The sequence below is a fragment of the Chiroxiphia lanceolata genome, chromosome 3 (assembly GCF_009829145.1).
Source record: "Chiroxiphia lanceolata isolate bChiLan1 chromosome 3, bChiLan1.pri, whole genome shotgun sequence".
NCBI lineage: Eukaryota > Metazoa > Chordata > Aves > Passeriformes > Pipridae > Chiroxiphia > Chiroxiphia lanceolata.
The window spans coordinates 29,914,414-29,934,819 of record NC_045639.1 but is presented as its reverse complement, the minus strand read 5'-3'; the positions used below and the strand labels follow the sequence as shown (position 1 = coordinate 29,934,819).

Here is a 20,406-nt window from a genome sequence, read left to right as displayed (position 1 = left end):
ATTTGCATCTGAGTTTTGTTTGATGTGCACAGAAGTGCAACTTGTGCTCTTATGGAACCCTTCAGGAGGAGGTGGTGGGCTTGGTGCTTTGCTGTGTTCCTTCTGGTTAAATCTTCAAAAACCCGGTTCCAAATTAGGAAGCAGCTCCTAGAAAAACCATGTAAAGCTTTGCGCTCTCATTTCATGATTGGCAGCATTTGGAATCATACAGTCACTTAGGTTGGAAAGGACCTCTAAGATCATCGAATCCAACCATTAACCCAATACTGCCAAGTCCACTGCTAAACCATGCCCCCAAGTGCCATGGCTGTACCTGGAAAAAGAGACCCTTTGGGAGTACAGCTGCCATCTCTGCCTTCTTGCAGAGCCCTGTGGGTGGTTACTGTGAACAGCTCAATGGACTGGTCTTCCTCAGGTAGGAACACACCTTCTTGGTAGCAGGAGGAATGGCCTTCTATACAGGCGCTTCCCCAGACCTTGGTTTCAGTGTGCAGTTATTCAGACTAAGAGGAAGAACTCTGAAGGCACCAGCTCCTTATGTTCCTCTGCAACAAAAAGCAGTGCTGTTACACACAGCCACTGACTCAGAACAGGCTTGTGGCAGAAGCTGGGATAATGACAAGAGATGACAAATTATGATGCTAAACCCACAAGATTACACAGTTTAAGAACAGCCAGATTGTGATGAGTTTCACTCAACAGCAACAAAAAACCCCAGATTTTTTTATAGTAATAAGTTATTGTGAGCAGTCCCTTGCTAATTGCTGACTAATTATTGCAACTTGTAAAGTCTGTCTTGGTGCTTGTCCCAAGGTAACTGTTCATAAAAGCTTGTGGGTTAAAACATAGATGTTCCTTTGACTGAATAAAAAGGGTATTCAAAGTAATGCAAAACATACTCCATTACAACTAGTATTTATTAAAAATACATTGGACAAAAAAAAGCAAGCCTCCAAAAAGTAGTCAGTTCATCAACACATATTACACCATGGCCCACCCAGGACCACTGAAACATACAGCGCTCTCAACTCATTTCTCACAAAATGTTCTGTTGACTCATGCTTGGTTCATTACCTATATATGTGCATAGTTTAAAGACTTGATAATGTAACATGAGCATAAAATGGCACCAAAGTCAGTTTGCTCTACACTTCCAGCCACTCTCAAACCAGCAAAGTAGTGAAATGTGCGTAAGTAGCAAGATGTGCTTGGTGGTCATGTGTGTGCTTCAGTAGTCCCTTGTATGGTCCTGAGTCCTTTGTGTGAGCTTTACAGCATGACAGCAAACTTAGCAGCAGCTAGAGAATCATGTGCCTAAAGCATCAGTTTATTACTTCTGAGTACATCTAGTTTCCTTTTCACTTTCAAAATTATCTAGAGACTGGGTGAAAGTTTGGGTGCTTTGTGTATGCTGAGTGCAGGTAACTGCCTGTGTAAATCAGTTAACAAGTTACACACGTGCTTCCTTTTCCTGGTAATTTGTTTCCATGCTGAGCTAAGGAGACTTTTGTGCTATGGGCACAGTGATTCCACAGATAAACACTGTCTCTTGTATTTGCAGGATCAGGGAGAAACTGTTGGTGCTCAGTACAGTAGTGCTAGGTACACTCCTGAGAAGCACAGTGATATCAAGGGCGTCAGGACTGTAACACTGAATGTAGGTGTACAAGTGTTCATGGAATTTTGGCATCAATTTTCCAGACTCCTTTCCCTTTCAGCTATAGCTGCTATGTCTGTCAGTGTATGTGCCTTATCTACCAGTGACAGTGAATGAAGAATCAAATTCATTCACCTGCAATGGAAAAAATGCCTTTTTTGGTAGCTAGTATATGAGATTTGTAAAGGATTTGTAGTAAAACCTATTGCCTCCTCATCTTAGACCTGTGCTTACTTTAAGTGAGCATGATGGGTGTTGGCAGTGTGGTATGTGCTTCAATAATGCTCACAGTAATTTAACCTTATTTCATGAGAAGCAGCTACTTGCAAAGCTTAAGATGCCCTTTTTTTTGTAGTCTTTGACCTTATCAGAGCTCTCTTCAACTCCGCGCATATGGAGAGGAAGCACCCTGAATCATATGCAACTTCACATAACCCATAAGCAGTAGTAAACTAGTAACACCCTGTTTAAAGCACTTAAATTAACATCTGAAAAGGATCTATCAGTATTAACAAGAATGTTGAGTAATTTCTTATCTAGGACAGTTAATTATCAAAACTATTTAATGTTACATGACAGTGGCCACTGCTGTATTTATTGAGACACTCAAGTGCTCCAAGGCCAGAAGACTTCATGAAAGCAAATCAGAGAAACATGCAGGAAAACACTCTGGCCAAGGCAAAAGCCTTACTCTTTCAAGTGGCTACTAGTATTAACTTTGTTTTATCTGTCAGGACTGTGCAGGTTGCTGGTTACTGGGAACTGCACTGTAGAATTAAAAAATTTGAAGTCTTCTAGGGTTTGGTGTGACATCTCTTTCTAAAGTCAGGGAGAGCTGATACCTACTTCTGTGCACAGCACAATTAAGCCCTTAAGCATGCAAATGCAGGGCATCAATGTATTCCAGTGCTAAGGGCAAAATGCCAGAACACGCTTCTAACGTTGTAAAACATGTCTTTCAGATCAGCAAAATAATTCTTTCAAACCTAGAATTCCTGTTTCTGCATCATGTTTTACAGAGAATTCAAGGCAGAGAACTGGGCAGCTGCCATATTCTTTGTTCTTTTGAAAATCATATCCACATATTTCCCACATCCAGGTATCTCTCTTAAAAGGAAAGGCTGGGCCTGTTCAGCCTCCAGAAGAGGTGACAGAGAGGATCTCATCAATGTCTATAGGTATTGGAAGGGGGGGAGTGCCAAGCAGATGAAGCCAGGCTGTTCTTGGTGATGCTGAACAGTAGAATAAGTGGCAACAGAGAGAAGCTGATGAACAGGAAGTTCCACCTGGCTATGAAGAACTACTATGCAGGTGACCATGCACTGGAACAGATTGCCCAGAAAGGCTGTAGAGGCTTCCTTGCTGAAGATACTGCATTCTGGATGCAGTCCTGTGCAATGTGCTGTAGGATGACCCTGCCTGAGCAGGGAGGTTGGATCAGATGACCCACTGTGGCCCCTTCCAGTCTTAGCCATTCTGAGATCTTTTGATTCTGTGAAGGGAAGTAGTAGCAATGCAAAGGGATGGGAGCTGCCACCTGACCCTGACTGTTCCATGGTTATAATCTCTGCTGTATGGTGAGGTTCCTCAGCTATGTTCTTCTCACTGCCACCTTCTTAATTCAACCAAGGAGGTTAGGAGAACAGGCAGATAGACACAATTCGGAAATCTTAATCCTTGACTTAAAAGTAGTTGCCAAATAACAGCACTTTCAGCACTTGCTTCATTTCCAGAGCTCACAGTTGCATGGTGTGATTACAGCATGTGTCAGTATTTCACAGCACAAAGGAAAAAAAACCCACCAAAACCCAAACCAAAAACCTCTGTGGTATAACCATGAATCTTTCCTCAAGCTTATTGTGATGACACTGAAATGGAGGTATTGGCAGAGCAGAGTAGTTTGTCCTCTAGAAAACACATATGGTTTTTAACAGGGATAAGTGGCTTCACTGGTCACCCAGCAGTAAGCCGACAGAGTAAGGCAATGCTGGAGTCATGGGGTTGCTGTACTGTACACCTGCTGATGTCTCCAAGCCCACCAGATGAGAAAAAGTAGTTCTGTAAGAGGCTGAACATGAGCAGTGGTCATTTGGAGGGCTGGAGGTATCTGGATATTACCTAGACCCTTGAGAAGTCTCCCCTCTGCCCACCTGTCTTACTAAGCAACTTCACATCTTCGATGACAATGTCATGAGTAACTGCTTTGCACATGTCATACACTGTCAGGGCAGCCAGGCTGGCAGCTGTCAGAGCTTCCATCTCCACACCTGTCCTCCCCCAGGTCTGACAGGAGCTGCGAATCACCACTGCATATCTAGCCTCATCCAGGCTCAGAGACACCTCAACATGGTAGAGCGGGATGTTGTGACACAACGGGATCAACTGGCTGGTCAGCTTGGCTCCCTGAATTCCTGCAATCTGGGCTACTGCCAGCACATCCCCTTTCTTCACCTGGTTTTGCCTCACCATCCCAAATGCCTTCTCACCCAGCAGGACCACAGCACCAGCAACAGCACTTCTTCTTGAATCTGGCTTCCCTCCAACATCAACCATTGTGGCCCGTCCTTCCTCATCAGTGTGAGTCAAGTTGTCAGAGGCACGAGGTACCTTGGTGCAAGATCCCAAATCCATGGTATAGAATTCCGATCCTGAACTTGCCTCTTTGGACTGACAGTCCACAGAAACTTGTCCAACGGGAGAAGTGTCAAGGCACTTTGTATCAAATGTGGAACTTGGGTCCTTCTGGAAGACACAGTAGCCTCTGAGCTGGGTTTGTAGAATTCCTGTTATGTGCCACTGTTGCTCTGGGTGAGATCTTGGCAGGAAAAGTTGTCCTGTAAGCTTATTTTTCATTAATGCTTTCCTCTTTTGTTTGGGTAAACTTGCTCTCAAAGTCAGCCAATGGCTAAATGTGTGGCCCCATTGTTTTGAATTTGAGGGATTCTGTAGGGCATCTTGGCATAGTGGGAATGACATCAATGCAGGCTCTGGGGAAAAACACCAAAAAGTAACATGAGAATACATCTTACTAACTGGAAAGCTAAGCTGTTTGTAGCAGGTGAGAACCCTGTCAGAGCACTGCTTGGGACTTCCTGTGATGCAGAAACCTCAATAAGCCTGCAAACATCTACTTTTTTCCTCAAGCTCTTTCTCTTCTCTCTCATCAGTTAGTTCCTGCGTTTCCTGGTTTGCTACTACAGTCCTCAGGACTCAAAACACTCATTTCAAGGTCCCTGACAAGAAGAAACAATTTACTTTCAAAAAGTATTAACACCTTTTGAGAAACAACAGCCCAGAAACGTTATAGGAACATCACTTCTGAAGAAAAGTGAGTCACAGCATTGTTTGAGATCATCATAGCACCAGACTTCTTTCGAAAGCCTGGCAGCATTAATAGGAAATTCTTACATTCAGCTTCTGAACTCTGCCTTTCCAAACACCTCCCTCCCAGCACAGGCGGCTGCACTTCCGCCTTTCATCTCCTTCTGCAGGGAAGGGTCATGCCAGCACTTGAGGACAGCAGGGACCAGAAGCACTGCATCTGCATCTGCAGTGTCTACAAGCTCAGAGGGTGATGGGAACCTCTCATTACTGCCAGTTCTTAACACATTAATGACAGCTGAAGTTTAAGCACTGGGAAAACCATAGTCCCCTCATTGACAGATTTTAAATCTACTCAGAAGTATGTTCCAAGTCGAGCTGGCAGAGCTCCTAGCTGGCAGAGAGGTAGTAGGCCCTCCTGTCCCTTTTCACCATTTAATCCCTTGGTTTTGGCATTTGCATTGGGCTAAATGCCAAGTGTGAAGACAGAAGGAGTCTTTTTCACATAAAAGTGAATAAAATGTTCTGTAAGTAAAGCAAGCAGTATGGAGGTAAGTGGCTAAGCTCCAGTTTAACAGCCTCATTGATAAGCATGTTTCTCTTTTTCTGAAGCTCTTGCTCTCTCTGTTCTGAGAAACATGGAATTAGGAATTTTGTTCAATAACCTCCTTTGGTAGCTCTGGTATTTGGGGACTCCCTTTTCTGCCTATCCACAGGTGCATCAAAATAGCTTCCCGACCCCTCTGCACATTGCTGAGCTACCTCTGCTGCCCAGACCTACAGGTATTGCCTTGGACTGTCCACATGCCAGACATAGCATGGATAAGGTTTTGGTTGTGCCCCCTGTCCCCCTCCTTTTTTAAGAACAAACCAACCAATCTCCTTTTAGCCTCTGCCAAAACAAGACTAATGTACTTAGGACCTTTTTCATCCAGAGTACCCTCCAAACATTCAAAGTACCCATTCCTGAAGGTTAAATCAGCCATTCATTTAATTTTTTTTTTAATCACTGCAATAATTTTAGTTCAGACAAAGGCCCTTTTTGTTCTACAGCTGATGGCTTATCCACTAAAATTAAGATTTCTGTGAGTTTTGAGGTAATGTATTTACCTTCAGAGTAATGGGATTAAATAGACATTAATGGACTGAGTATAACATTGCTCTGCTTTAGAAAAGCACAGAAAATTTTGCTTATTGCTCCTTTCTTTCCCTTTCTCTTCATAGTGGGACCTAACCTTAATGTTCCCTTAAAAATTCTGAATGAAAAGTACTTCTGAATTCCCTGATTAACTTTAAAGCTGAAGCTAAACCACCAGCAAGGCATCTTGTCGTCAGAAGAAGCTGAACTGCAAAGGCAGACAAGGACTTCCTTCCACAGGATAAGCACACGTGGGTTGGAGCAGGGAAGAGAAGCACTGTTTGCTCAAGTAGAGTGATAAGTAAACAGATGGCAACAGGCAGTAATACATGCAAAGCATCTTCACTTTTTCTAACAACCTACACTTCTCGAAGTTGTACCTAGTCATGTCTATTTTCACCCAAACTGCTCACATACCTATAAAAACATAGATAATGGTTTTCTATATAACATTATACCAAAACCATCTGACAAATCCCATCTCCTTATATTCTATTACTGCACCTGAAGTTTAATTGTGTTAGCTTCCAACTAGCACAATCCCAGGGGTAGAAAAGAAGGCAGGAGGTACTTAAATTAATGAGGAAATTCCCATAACTGAAGTAAACCCATGAGGAGAACAACCTGCCAAAAGGAATATTTTGGTTAAGGGAAATAGGATACAAACCATATAGCAAAGGATCAGACAACAGCAGTGCAGGGAAGATGCCAGGTTTGGCTTACTGGGCCTAGCAAAACCAATTAGTGATTTCCACAGCATTCGCTAAATTTCATTAAATTAATTCCATGCACACACTCCCCCACTGACTGCTTGCACGCCAGTATTATTTGAAGTTTGTAAGTAATTCAAAACACAATTAGGAAATCTCCTAATTATTCCCCATGTGTCACAGTGGGATACTCTCCACTCATCTCCAGTCTCTTCGTTGATGCGGTGACTGCCAGCAGTCAGACTCAAAGGGATATGGAACAACTGAGGGAGAAAGACCTGGACAGGCTGCCTCTTTCAGTGTGTGTCAGACAATGTTAAAGCACTTTTCAGAAGGAAAAGGGATGGATCTGATCTGTAGACATCCAAACATTGCTATGAATGCTAACTTTAGAGTGTAGGAATCCTTCTAGAGGCATCTTGAAAAATTATGTAGGACCTAGACTGCTGTCAAAAGTATAATATAGTATTTTTCATCTTAAGAAAACCAGAATTTTTCTCCTAATGCAGCAAACACTTGAAACAAAGCGTTCTCCTTCCCATTTTCCTGGAACACAATGCAGCAGTGGCCAAATCAAAAGAGTAAAAGCCAACTCAGAGACAATCTTGCACCGCTCAACATGGAAAATGACGGCCCTTCTAAGAGGGGCACCAAGTGAAATATATTCCCAGTGAAGAAAAGTACCCAAGGGTACTTTATTAAAACCTGTCTTTTAAGCTGCCCAGCAGTTAACCTACTCCTAAACATCAGTGGGAGGATAAGAGTTTGGATTTGAAACATAATGTTCATCTCTTCCACCCTTGCTGCTTTTGGTTTTTTTGCCCCTTACTGATAAGGAACAACAGAACATCTTGCAATTAATCTCACAATGCTAACTCCTGTAACCATTTCTTAAGATCTTTGGGAAGATAGCTATCTTACCAAACAGGAAAACATAGGCATGGAGGAGGTAAAATCACACTGAAGGAGTTATAAAAAAATCACTGAGAGAACCTCAGCAGTGCTACATCACTCATAAACAGAGCTTCAGGCAGAAGGGAGAGTTAGCAAACATCTTCAAGAGATACAAGAGGAGCAGAAAAGCTCTTGGTCTACAGAGGTTTCACAGTTATATTTTGAGACTTTGCAGTAGTAAGAGGTAATTTCAAAAGAACAAAGCCCCACAGTTCAGATTCTGAAGTAATGAGGTGGGAACACTCGCATTTCTGTCAGGTTGCTGGCTCTATATATTATAAGCAAAGTTGAATTTCTTTATTGAGTGATAAAAGTCCATCCTGCATCCTTTATATCTATGTGGCAATATGGTCAAAATTCACCCCAAACTGTCTTATAAGTTACTATACTATTCTTGTGAAGTACAAAGGAAGCTGATAGGAAATAATGTAGGAAAGCTAATTATCCCTTTGGAAAATGTAATGAACTTTCATAATCTGAGAAAACAAAACTAGTGCTGTCAATTAGAAGACTGGATAAGGCTTGGTAGGGACATTAAACCTTTCCTTCTTTCTCACTTCAGCACATTAACCACAACTGCCTTTTACGAAGCCCATTTCTTTGCCTAAACCTAAGCCAGAATCAAACACAAGATAGACTTAGAAGCCTAATCTATTCTGCTTCCCCAAAGACAGAAACCGAACAAAATCATTGTATGTTTTTTACGTACTGATTTGTCACCCACCAATCAGGATCATTGGCCGGTTTTTCATCTGGGAAATGTTAAACATGCCTAGAAATAAAATAAGGAACACATAAAAATCCTGGCTTTTTAGTTGTTAAGTCATGCATCTGGTTTACATATTTAGTTTTCTACTCTTCACAGTGCAACCTGCATGCTAGGAAAAACAAAGCTCAATAAAGACTAAAGGAACTGGAAGAGGGGAATCTAGTCTGGTATTATTTAAAACCATAGTTGCCAGAGTCTCCAGGCATCCAGCTGCTATGGGTCTATCACACCACAGAACCCTTTCCCAGAAAGTTTTCCATAATGCGAACTACAGTCTACCTACTATAGAATTCAAAGAACTTTGAGACTATCTTGTTTTTCAACAATAGTATTTGACTGTACTAGTTCAGTAGAGAAGTTGCTAGTAAGTGTTCCAGTTCAAAGAAGTTCAGTCACAGAAGGGCCCAGGGACAATACTAAGATTAACAAAAACTGGAAGAAGACAGTGTCAGGTAAATGCCGCTGATGGTAAAATGCCCTTAGTACACTCTTCCCCACCCAACCCCTGCTTTCATAAATAAATGGTCTAAAACTAAAGGAATCAAGCCCTCCACCCCTTCCCTTGTGTTTACAAGGCACTATTTTATCAGACCAATGTACTTTTCAAGTTAATTGACGTTCAGATTTAAAGGCTACCTTTAAATTTGTTTTACACATTATGAAAGATGGGGAAAAACAACTGTTATTAATCTGTCAGAATGTGCAAGAAAACAAAAGGGCCAAAGTATGTTTTTAGTGTAAAGGGGACTAATCCATGATGATAAAGCCAGTTCATGTACAAGAGGTCAGCATTCCCAGCTGCAGCCAGATTACAAAAATACAGTTAGGTTCAAGATGTGACTGTTTATGTTAATATAAATTCAGAGAAGACTAATACGGCCTGAGAATGTGACTGCATCATCACGGACCTTGTGTACCTTTTGCAGAGTACTACATGAGTGCCTACAAACTTCTGCATACTTGGATCGACAGCTCAATTTAGCTTTAGCACTTCTTTTACTGCAAACTAATTTTAAGAAATAAAGTGATCCAGTACAACTGCTTAGCTTTACACTTTGCTGTTGTCGTCATGAGCATCATTTTGAGGACAAAAGTAAAAATCTCTCAGACAGTCTGGATTCTAACTCACATGGAAGGTTATGAGTACCAGGACATTTTTTTCCCTAGCCACTGTTGTTATTTCTCAGTTACAACAAACATACCAGCATGCTGTTTCTTTTTTCTGCCCACTGCTGCTCCAATGATATGAACCAACTCTTCCTCTGAGGCACCAGACCGTAGGTGATCCCTCAAGGACACTTCTGAATTCCCAAAAAGGCACACCTGCAGCCAACCCAAGGAAACAGAAGCCAAGAAATGAGAAAGAATAAAATAAATTACTTTTACAAGTATTTTGTACTAACCTCAGAGTCAAGAGCTTTGAAGAGGCGTACCCTATTGAAGGGAACATTTATGGAGATTGTTTTCTTTATCTCTCCTCATGTGCACACACAGACCGCCTGGGATGTTTATGCAACCTAAGCTCATTGGGCCTTCAGGCTGCCTCGGTCATCTGACATTCAGCAGCAGCACAGCTGTTGTCAATATCAGGTGACAATATATAAGTGCCAATTTTTAATTGAAAACTTTAATTTTCCGCCAGAAACTGCCAGTTTCAACGTGGCAGGAAATGGTTATCCCCCCCTTTCTAGAATCGTTGAGCAAATGTACAGGCTGCTCTTGAAGAAGAAGAGTTGCAAGATGTTTGGGAAACAAGACACGATCCTTGTGGAACGCAAAAGCCAAGCCCTCACAGCTGCTTGGATCCTTTTTTAATGGGAAATCATCTGCTTGTCACATGTTTAAGACGATTTTGAATCAAAGATTAGAATAAATGTTTATATTTACTGGTCTTGCAACCATGTTTTACAACTGAAGTTAACTATGGTAGCAAAACAGAGAAACCAAAAAAAAGTGATGTAACATCTCCCTAACAGCTTGACAAGATGGAACAAGAATATATACAGGATAAATAAACAGGAATTAGCTGGTAATAATTATGTGTCTTTACATCCCAGCTACTTTTATGGGATGCATTTCAACACTATTTTCACTGCATGAAAGCAAAGAGAGTCCTGTTTCACTACCAACTTTTAGGTTCCCATCTGCTGTTATCCTCAGCCGATTGCAGGATCCACAGAAATGCTCTGACATGGAGGTGATAAAGCTGATTTGTCCCTGGAAATGTGGCACCTTATAACTCTAAAGAAATCGAGAGGAGAAAAAAGAAGAATCAAACATAGACTCTTAATTTTTAAAGCTCCACTTGTCCAAAGACTGGAAGACATTTTTAACACAGATTTTCTTTAGTTCTAAAGTCATATGAAAGAAACAAAAAATCAATTTAATCAGGGGTTCCAGTCTATTCTGTCATGTTCCTGGAAATTTCCAAACTTGTTAAATGTTTGCACTTGTAGTTATCAGCTAACAGGTGATGCCAGTAGGCAGCATAACACTCAGGCAGCAGCCATGAGCTAGAAATCATCCATCATCACAATACACTCTAAAGCATTAGTTATTTCACTGAACAGCTGTTTCATCAGCCATGTTAATGTGCAGTCATAGACAGACAAAAGTTTCAAAAGGTGTAAATATAGGATATAGGCCTGCCAATTCTTTATATCTGACCAAGGCATCTAGGAAACACATTGTATTTGTAAAGGTAAAAACTATGACTAGCATTTCTTGAATGTCAAACCACGTGTAGGCAGTCTGACTAAAACTCCAGATCAATGCTGAACTTGGGAGAATTTGGGGATCTTGGGCAGGGAAAGAACGGGGGCATGTTTCACATGTTCTTTTCCAACGCCACCTTGGCTGTGCTGGAAGTTTCACAGGGTAATCTCTCCAATTCAGGCCATCGCTGTTTAATTGTATCAAGCATTTCTTTGTAGCTCACCATCTTCTTGAAGTTCCATTTATTGCCTAGAATTAACAAAATCAGTGTACTTTAGACTGTGGCTTTTATTTTTTTAATTAGCAGAGAACCACCTTCACATTCTCCACAAATCTCATTTTTCCCTGTAGGAGTCCCAGCCCCAACTAATTCTGCTACTAATTGTTCTCCAGCTCAGGGAAGAAGATAAGCTGTAAAAAATAAAACTTCCGGCAATTCCTAATTCCCCAAAAGAGCTTCACAAAACTTCCAGAGACAAGTCCATGGGGCAAATAACCACCAATCAGATTCACCTCTGCCTAAGGCACACTCCACACCATGAAGAATCTCAAAGCAGGAGTACTTACCATCAAAGGGCATGTATTCTATGAACCGCACATCAAGGGGCAGGTCCTTTGTGAAATCCACAAAGTCCAGCAGTTCATCCTCATTCAAGCCTCGCATCACCACACAATTTACCTGCAGGTAAAGCAGACACCTGAAATCAGTGAGCAGAGTACTTCCCACTTACACAAGGTTTCACAGTCCTTGCAGAAGGCAACACAGATAGAATGATGAGAGAAACTGGCAGGATTGTAATGGCATGGATGATAATTTCTGCCTAACTAGTCTAAGTTTTTGCTCCAACCTAATTAAAATGGTTAAAGTTGCCTTGCTAAATGGAAAACTAATAAAAAAGCTAGGTAACACAAGCATTATCTTACCTACCTAAGGTATGGCAGCTTTTACTGTTTAAAAGGACAACGCCACTCCCCAGTCCTACACTGTATGGCTTCCATAAAAGAAACGGCAAGTTACCTTCTATAACACTCTCTATGGCAGATCATAGGCAAATTCCCTGAACTGGGAAGCATTCACGGCAAACACTATAGCCATAGGCTGCAGGATGACTAGCTCTTCCTTCAAAAATGAGGTTAACACTGAGTTTTTCACACATTCCTCATAAACAATATTTACATTGGAGGCTCAGGTCCTCTGTTTTATCTGAAGAACAACAGACAGCTGTGGAGTTCCTAACATTTCTGTTAGCAAGGCAGCCTTGTATGTCCAAACACCCTGCTTCACAGTACTTAAGTGCTTTCAGAAAAGCCTAAAACCAAGTTTAATTTTAAATGTTTTTCACAGCTCTATAGCCTAAACCACTTACACATAATAGAATTTCCAAAGCAGTTGGGAAACTGAAGGGACCCCCAGCTGCAGAACTGCAAACAGCTGACTTAGGGTGGGATTTCATGTTACAGTGAAATTGGTCTACCTGGAGGACTCAATTTCTTTCCCTCGCTCTCACATGGGCACTCATAATAGTCTGCTGTAAGAAGCTAAAGGAGATAAACCAGGAGAAAATCTCTTTTTGCAGGGTAATTCCTTACTGTTAACTCCTCCGGCCCGGTTCACAGCTGGGTCAGTATCAATTCAATAGAGAGGGTAGGAGGAGGCAGATACAGAGCAGAACCATCCTGTAGCCTGCTGCAAGGCAATCAATAGGCTGAGGCAGTATGAACCTGTACCCTCAGCTGCACAAGGAAATGAGTTTCCCTTGTTACTTCTTAGTGTGATCTTCAGTCTACTAAATTTTTTCTTCAGTTTTACAAGAAATTATTCATGGGGTGGAATATAATAAATTCCTCATCAGGTGAACTGTATGTATGGTAAAACATAACAGTTTCAGAGAAAATAAACTCTGGCTTTACCTTAACAGGACGAAAGCCAAGTTCAGTGGCTTTGTGGATTCCTTCCATTACCTTGTGAAAGCCTAAAATACAAAAAGAATGAAAAATAATTTTCCTTGTTTAAAATCAGAATGCAAAAGGAGTAGAAGACAAAGATGACACATAAAACCAATCTGATTCAGTAGACAGGGCTGCAAGTAGGAAGAGCTGCAAATAAATAGACTTCAATTATATATACACTCCACCCTCACAACTCCCAAAGACTACCACTGTTACTGTGCTCACGTCACCAAGATCAGTATTTAACTGGTATCTGAGTAATCAACAATATTTGTACGGTTTTTTGCATCTTTGGATATCCATGTATTATTAGCATAATACATTCTCCACTTCCCCAGCATTTCCCCTCAACTTTCCTTCTGTTACGTTCTTCTTAAAGGAAGTGGAAAGACTTTATGAACTACCTCCAGATGCAATGAAGAAAGAATAATAAATTAATGTTTATTTTCTAGTAATGGCTCATGTCTTTGCTGCAATGAGAGAATATCACTGTTCTGAATCAGACAGCAATATTGCTAAGTGAATTTTAAAAGGATTTTTATAAAGTGCATGTGGAGTGGAGTGGGTTTAGGAACAAACAAAAGCTCCCTGATTCCCTGTTCAACCCTGGCTACAGATGTAATTGGCTTCCCGAAGCTACTGATTATCCATTAGTCTGAAGATCACAGGCAGCACTTTACAGGATCATCATTTTATGACTAAACTTGGGAAATTAGTGAGCAAAACATGGCAGAGATTAAAGCATTTAGAAATTCAGTTGGCCTCTGATCCTCAAAAACAAATGAATGAGGTCAAAAACTACAGTGACATCAAGGAATGAAGTGCCCAGCTTCATCCTACCGTTTGGTGGCCTACACCTTTCAGCTTCTCTCAGACACAAAAAATATATTTGACTCAGGGCAAGTATCTTTGCCCCTCCATTTACCTTCTTAAGTTGGAAGAAAAATAAAGCAACAATGCAGTTTTGAAATTCCGAAGTCCTTTAGGAGAGCCTCTTAATTATCTCATTCAAACCACCCCTTCTGTCAACTCTGTGTAAAGACCTTTCACAAAGATATCATTTTAGACTTGACATATTATTCCTTCCCTGACACACTCACCAAGTGGTGGAGAACAAAGGTGAATAGTAGCAAGAATGGGCAGCAAACTACCGAGCTCTGGGTGCACAGTGGGTCTGCTCAGCTGTCAGCACTGTGTTTGTGAATGTCTCTTCTACCCTGCCAGGTTCTAGACTAAGTTCTGTTCCCATTCTGGCACTGCACAAGACTAAGCTCCTTCTTCCAAAGCTGCAGTCTTCAACAGCAAAATACTTCACACATGGTAGTAAAAGGGCAAAATGTTCCAGAAGTTTGTGCTGACCACCCCTGTGCTGTTCCTAGTCATATGTTTTTCTGCATAGGTCCATCACCCACCCTTCCCTATCTATTATCTACTGGAGACTCAGATTCTCTAGTGAAGAGATCATACCTTCCTTAGTCTGTAGGTATTTAGCAGAAATAAGCAATAACTCAACAGTATTCTGTGCATACTTAATATTGGATGAGTTTAAAGTCAGGGGTAAAAAAAAAAGGAGAGAGACAAATATTTCACTTAAATGCTCTCTGGCTGGTAAAGACATTATAAAGCGTGGGCACAGGAAAGCAGAAGATATAATTGTTTTATAAGCCAGTCCTAATGCAAAACGAGAGGTGAAGAGCACAGAGAAGACAGTGAAGTAACTCCTGCAAGCAACTGTTTGAAGTTACAACTTGTCACCTTTCTCAATCATCACCTTCTTGTGCATGTGCCCAGGAAGTTTGCAGCACTTGTGGTAGATCTCATTCCAATTAAGCAAGTTTGCAGGCAGAATGTGGCAACAGACATAATGATACACTGCTGTAAGCACGATCCAGAGCCACGAATGGGATCAAAAGTCTCTGCAACTGCTCAGAAAATCTTACATGTAACCTCAGGATTGCAGAAAGGTGAAACTGAACATAACTAAAAAGGCCAGAAGCAACCACTGGCAAGCAACAGATCAAAAACTCCACGTGTTTGAAACCTCTCATGCCTGGGCTCAGCTCACTGCAGAGGTATTGAACAGGATTACATCTTGCAATGCATCTAACTCAGTGACCTTCCCAGGTCTGCCTCTTACCTTCTGCCATGCTAGCACATGAGTGTGGTTTAGAAAAACTCTCAAAAATCTCTACAAGTAAACAAAAAATTCAGCTGTTCTGAATAACAACAACTATGAACTTATTTCCACTAAAATATTTCTGGGGTAGGGTGATTATTTAAAACAAAAACTTGTTACAGTAAAAAATTATAAATCTGTTATTGCATTTCATATTTTCATGTTAATGCTTTCTGTTTTTTCTCTATGAAAAGCTGTTAGTTCGCTTGTATTGCCATGCTTATTGAAACATCCCTTCTGAATCAAAGTCTTTGTGTGGCAATAGAACAACAAAAAGAATAAAATCAAAACATTTCAAAATATTAGAGCAGAAATGAATACTAGATGTCATTGTGCTGGGAAACATTGTCAAGTTGCAGAAGTTTGCTAAGTTTTTGTTCGATATTTCAAAATGACAACCTTTCTCCTCTTCTGCCCAATGAAACATTTCAATATTTTCGTCACATTAGATTTCTTCTGAAATCAAAACTTTAGCCAAATTTGAAGGACAGAGAACCTTAGACCCATCCAGAACAATCCTATGTGGAACAACACCTCCCACCATTTAATCCTTAAAACAAGAAAGACTTCAGGCCAACGTTTAAGGATACAAGTACAGTACAATATGATCTCATTTTCCTTGTACTGAACAAAAAAAGAAGCACAGTCTATGAAACATATTAGACTGGCTACCTGGAAGCAAGCACTTTTCATTTGTTTATTCCTTAGAATGTGGTAGATGGGAAGAAATAGAAACATTATGGTCCATGGTCCTCTAACAGGCTTTCAGACATCAGTGAAATCTCTGGTGATCTCAGTCATTTCCTCTATCCCAACTATCTGGAAGTAAGAGCAGATGTAATGCAGGGCGCTTGCACCAAAGATACATATTTTCAATGTTTTCTTAAAAGCCTAGAATGACTTTCCAGTGGAGCAGAAAAATTGATTCCAATTTTCTTGAGCTCCTGATAAGCTCCATAATCAGATGACATCTTTACTTTCCAGAGAAGTTACCAGCCTGTAGGAGTTCAAGACCAGGAATCCCTCTCACCTTAACAGAGCTATATCTTGTTGGCTCTGGAACTGCCACAGGAGACAGGGTAGCACAGAAGGACAGGCACTTTATTCTCTGCTCATTCCATACTTGGAAATTCCCTATTAAATAAAAACCCTCAGTAATAATAATTAAAAAAAAAAAACCAAAACCAAAAAAACCCACAACAAACCAAACAATAAAAAAGTATTTTTACATCATTTCAGCCCTTAACCCTAACAAAAGAAAAGAAAAAAACCCCATTACTCAGTGTTACTATTTTTACCTAATCTCCACTTCCAAAAAAAAGTATGATTTGGAGACTTTATTCTCCTCTTTAAAAGTATTGAGTAATAGAAACTTCCCTGTTCATTCTCTAGGCTGTTCAGTTGAATAATTTCTCTCTTTGTTGTTAAAGATCCTTTTTTATTTAAAGGAGAAAGAGGGGAAGAGAATATTTATACAAATAAAAATTACCCACATCCCCTAATAACTTTCAGTTTACTTTATAACCAGCACATTCCTAACAGCTTCCAATCAGATATGAAGAGCTGTGGCCTTATAATTCAGGAACTGGAGGCTCAGGTTTGCCCCTTCAGTAGCAAAAGAAGGGCTTGTTTCTAATGAATGTCACAAACTAGGTAATATTCAAATGCAGAGAGCAGAAGGAAAGAGCATAGTCAACACCTGCTTGTGATTAGATACTCCCAGATACCACTCTGGGAGCCAATTCTGCCTTGAAACAACCAGATTAATGCAACAGCTTATGCTGGAATGGTAATGCTCCAGTCAGATTTATGACAGGAACAGATTTCTGCATCATGATATAGAAACCTGAAGTAGTGCTCCTAGAGAGAGCCTTTCTGCACCTGCCAACAGAACTTCGATTTGATAGCCGTGATTCAAACGCTGACATTACTTCTCACAGGTTTTCTACAGCCCTACATCTATCTTAGGCTGTTGCACCATCTGGTGGCTACTTAGAGGTTTTGTCTGAATTAGTTCACAGACTGCCAAAGTTACATTACGGGACTGAAAGAGAATGACAGAAGATCCTACCAGTTTTAGTTTGGAAGAAAGCCCAACCATGAAGCTGAACTCCATGATGAGCTTTAGGATTCATTTAAGCAAGAATCTGTAAGACTGGGCAAATCCAAGCATTTTTGAAACTTTGTGTGGAATTCCTTGCTCAGTTGGAGAGAAGTTACAAAGCTAGCAGCCCTCCTCAGATTACCTCAGGCATGGTTTATGTTTATCCCTATTAAAAAATAGTGCAGATAGGGAACATAACTAACCACAAGTGAGACCACTACTAGCACACCCAACTATAACTTCCAGAACAGGCCGCTGTTCGTGACAAGAAGTTCAGTTCTTGTGGCATCTTAGTCCCCAGCTGCTATAGGAGGAATATCTGGTTTTGTGAACAGTATGAAAGGAAGGCAGCACACAAGACCAACACAAGATCTGGAGAGTCCTCTTGAGATTTGTGACTAACCAGTCACAGTGCCAGCTACTACTGGCAGTTGTAGTCATAGTCCCACTGACTCTGGTGAGTTGAACATCTACTTCACCAGCTCCAACTGAAGGGGCTCTACCTGCCTAAGCATTGTAGAAAGAAGGAAAAGAGTCACTATTGAGTAAGCTACTATAGACTACTTTTCCTAGCCCCAGAAGGATAGCAATTCGCTCCCCTCCTGATGTAACTGAGTGTGAAAGATACACCAGACAACTCAGAACATTCTTGTAGGTATTAACACAGTTGCCTTAGAGGATAAGTTTGTACCTTTCCTTCGGACAATGAACTCAAATTTAGCTGGGACCAAAGTATCCAGGCTAATGTTAATGGCATTCAGTCCTGCCTCCTTCAGTCGGGGCAGAAGTCTGGTTAAGTTGATCCCATTGGTTGTGACAGCAATGGTTTTCAGCCCTTCTAGCTTGTACAGTTGACCTAGGAAATAAAAAGTAAAATGAGTACTTTAAAAGAAGTAATTCAACTGTAAGTTACACCAAAACCCCAAAAGATTTGTGAAACAAAAAAGTGTCACTGAAGGTGTGAGGAAAACAGGGACACTTCGGTGTTTCAGCCTCCTTCCAGCCATATCGGTTGAAGACAACCAACATTTTCACACAAATCCATTTCAAAATGTATGAGAGAACAGTTTATTGCATGTGAAACGGGTGATGAAGTCCTGTTTTATCAAAATGCACACTAATTTTGTTCTCCATTTTTTAAATAGTTACTTTATTTTTGAAGTAAGGCCTTTGATTCTATGTACCTTCTTTTCCTCGTCTAGCTTTGCAAAATCAGTTTTATGTTCTGCAATGATAATAAGCAGCAAGCCATCCCTTTCGCACCTGACACCTGAAGTAGCTTTGTTTCTTTAGCAACATTTATTCTACAATGCTTTACTAAAACCCAGTTCTAGCCTAGACATAGCTGCCAGCAGTAGTGACTTTAAACTTCTGAAAGAAATACCACATGTAGTCCTAACGAAACAGAAAAAGGTCAACATATTAGACTATTACAGAGCATCCAAGGCAACAACATCCAAGGGACAAAACACTTGCAATTGACAGCTGAAATATTTCCATTACCCACAGAGGTAGCCCAGCCAACTGGAAGGCACTTACGCAAGATACTAAAAAATGGCTAACAAAAGAAAATAGCATAAGAAACAGTTAATATCATGAGACTAAAATTTAGAAAATAGCTGCCTCCTCATAAGCCAAATGCAGAAATCCTCGGCACACCTGATCTCCAGAGGGCAGGCTTTCAAACCTCCAGTTATGAGTACAATAACAAATAGGAAAAACAACTTGCAGAAGCAGAGCCACAGCAAAGTACTTTTTCCTCCCTTCCTCTCTCACAGCCTCCACCCTAATTATTTAATAAATATTTGAAGAATCCTTACTGTTGAGGCAGCTGTAATTACAGCAGAAATATTTCATAGTTCCTTCTTCCTTCACTATTTTGATTCTATTTGTTCATGTTGATAAGGGCTTTACTTCTGCTTTATCTCATTTCCCAGCTATTCTCAAAATATTCACTCTAAGCTGGGCCCAGAGTTCTGGAATGAGGCAAGCCAGGTCGAAGCAAAAATGCTGAAGCTTACAGCAGCAGCAGCATCTTGCAATATGATTAAGAGCTCCATAAAGACATTTGCAAACTGAGGTTATAAGGAAAAGAGCAATCTTTACCAAGAAATACTTTTTTTCTGGCATTCACCTCTCAGAATCCTCCCAAATGACCAAAAATAAACGTTTCCTAGAGGATAAGTGCTACTGGCCCAATTTTGCCACAGATTAGCTACTAGTTACCCCTAGTAGCCTAGTCTTTGTGAGAGCATAGTATACATACTGCAGCCAAAGGATAGCGTAGGAACATCACTACTTTTGTTTATAGTCTCAGAATGCACAGAATGCATTCTGAGAGTTGGTACCATACAGGCTTCATTGCTAGAAATGTAAAATGCAAAAAGGTATTGAATAAAACTAACATCATGCTGCAGCCTAAATGGAAAAATTAAAGACAGTAGGACCAGTTGTTATCCACACATCTTTCTCCTCATCAGACAAGATATAGGATGAGGCACCGGAAATACACATGGAACCACCTGTAGTAACAAATCGGACAGAAGTCAACTGTGAGAAATTAGAGATGACGGCTTAATGCTAACACCAACAAGTTAAAAAGGACCAGTTAGTACACTTTACCAAGTGTATTGTTCACAGTGTCTTGGATTCTTGGCTTGTTGACCCCTAAATTCAATAGGGATTAAAGAGACTTCATAACTTTGTAATTCTTCTTGTATCTGCATTAAATCTGTTTGCTGACCTTTGGTCACTGCTTTAGCACCAATCAGCACAAGCGAAAGCAACTGATATAAACCAAGAAGTAGAAAAGGAAAGAGAACAGTTGCTATAATTCCATAGCATGAAACTTCAAGATTGTATGTCAAGCTTGAGCCATAAAATAAACCCTTTTACATTTACTTCTCCATTTA

General features: G+C 40.6%; 1 protein-coding gene across 6 annotated transcripts in view; it reads right to left on the bottom strand.

Moving 5' to 3' along the window:
• Window positions 1–899: 899 nt before the first annotated feature.
• MOCS1 (molybdenum cofactor synthesis 1) overlaps window positions 900–20,406 on the bottom strand; it is a 30,825-nt gene continuing 11,318 nt past the window's right edge. For 2 of the 6 annotated variants that reach the window (XM_032682572.1, XM_032682569.1), the window contains 8 exons: window positions 18,186–18,350; window positions 13,176–13,237; window positions 11,832–11,943; window positions 11,401–11,513; window positions 10,680–10,790; window positions 9,752–9,872; window positions 8,505–8,552; window positions 900–4,644 (listed from right to left, as the gene is read on the bottom strand). In XM_032682572.1, coding sequence (XP_032538463.1) covers window positions 3,776–4,644; window positions 8,505–8,552; window positions 9,752–9,872; window positions 10,680–10,790; window positions 11,401–11,513; window positions 11,832–11,943; window positions 13,176–13,237; window positions 18,186–18,350 — 1,601 coding nt within the window. In that variant the 3' untranslated portion in view covers window positions 900–3,775. Of the gene's footprint in view, window positions 4,645–8,489; window positions 8,553–9,751; window positions 9,873–10,679; window positions 10,791–11,400; window positions 11,514–11,831; window positions 11,944–13,175; window positions 13,238–16,420; window positions 16,525–18,185; window positions 18,351–20,406 lie in introns of all 6 variants that reach the window. The other 4 variants (XM_032682571.1, XM_032682573.1, XM_032682567.1 and 1 more) reach the window with 4 other exon arrangements.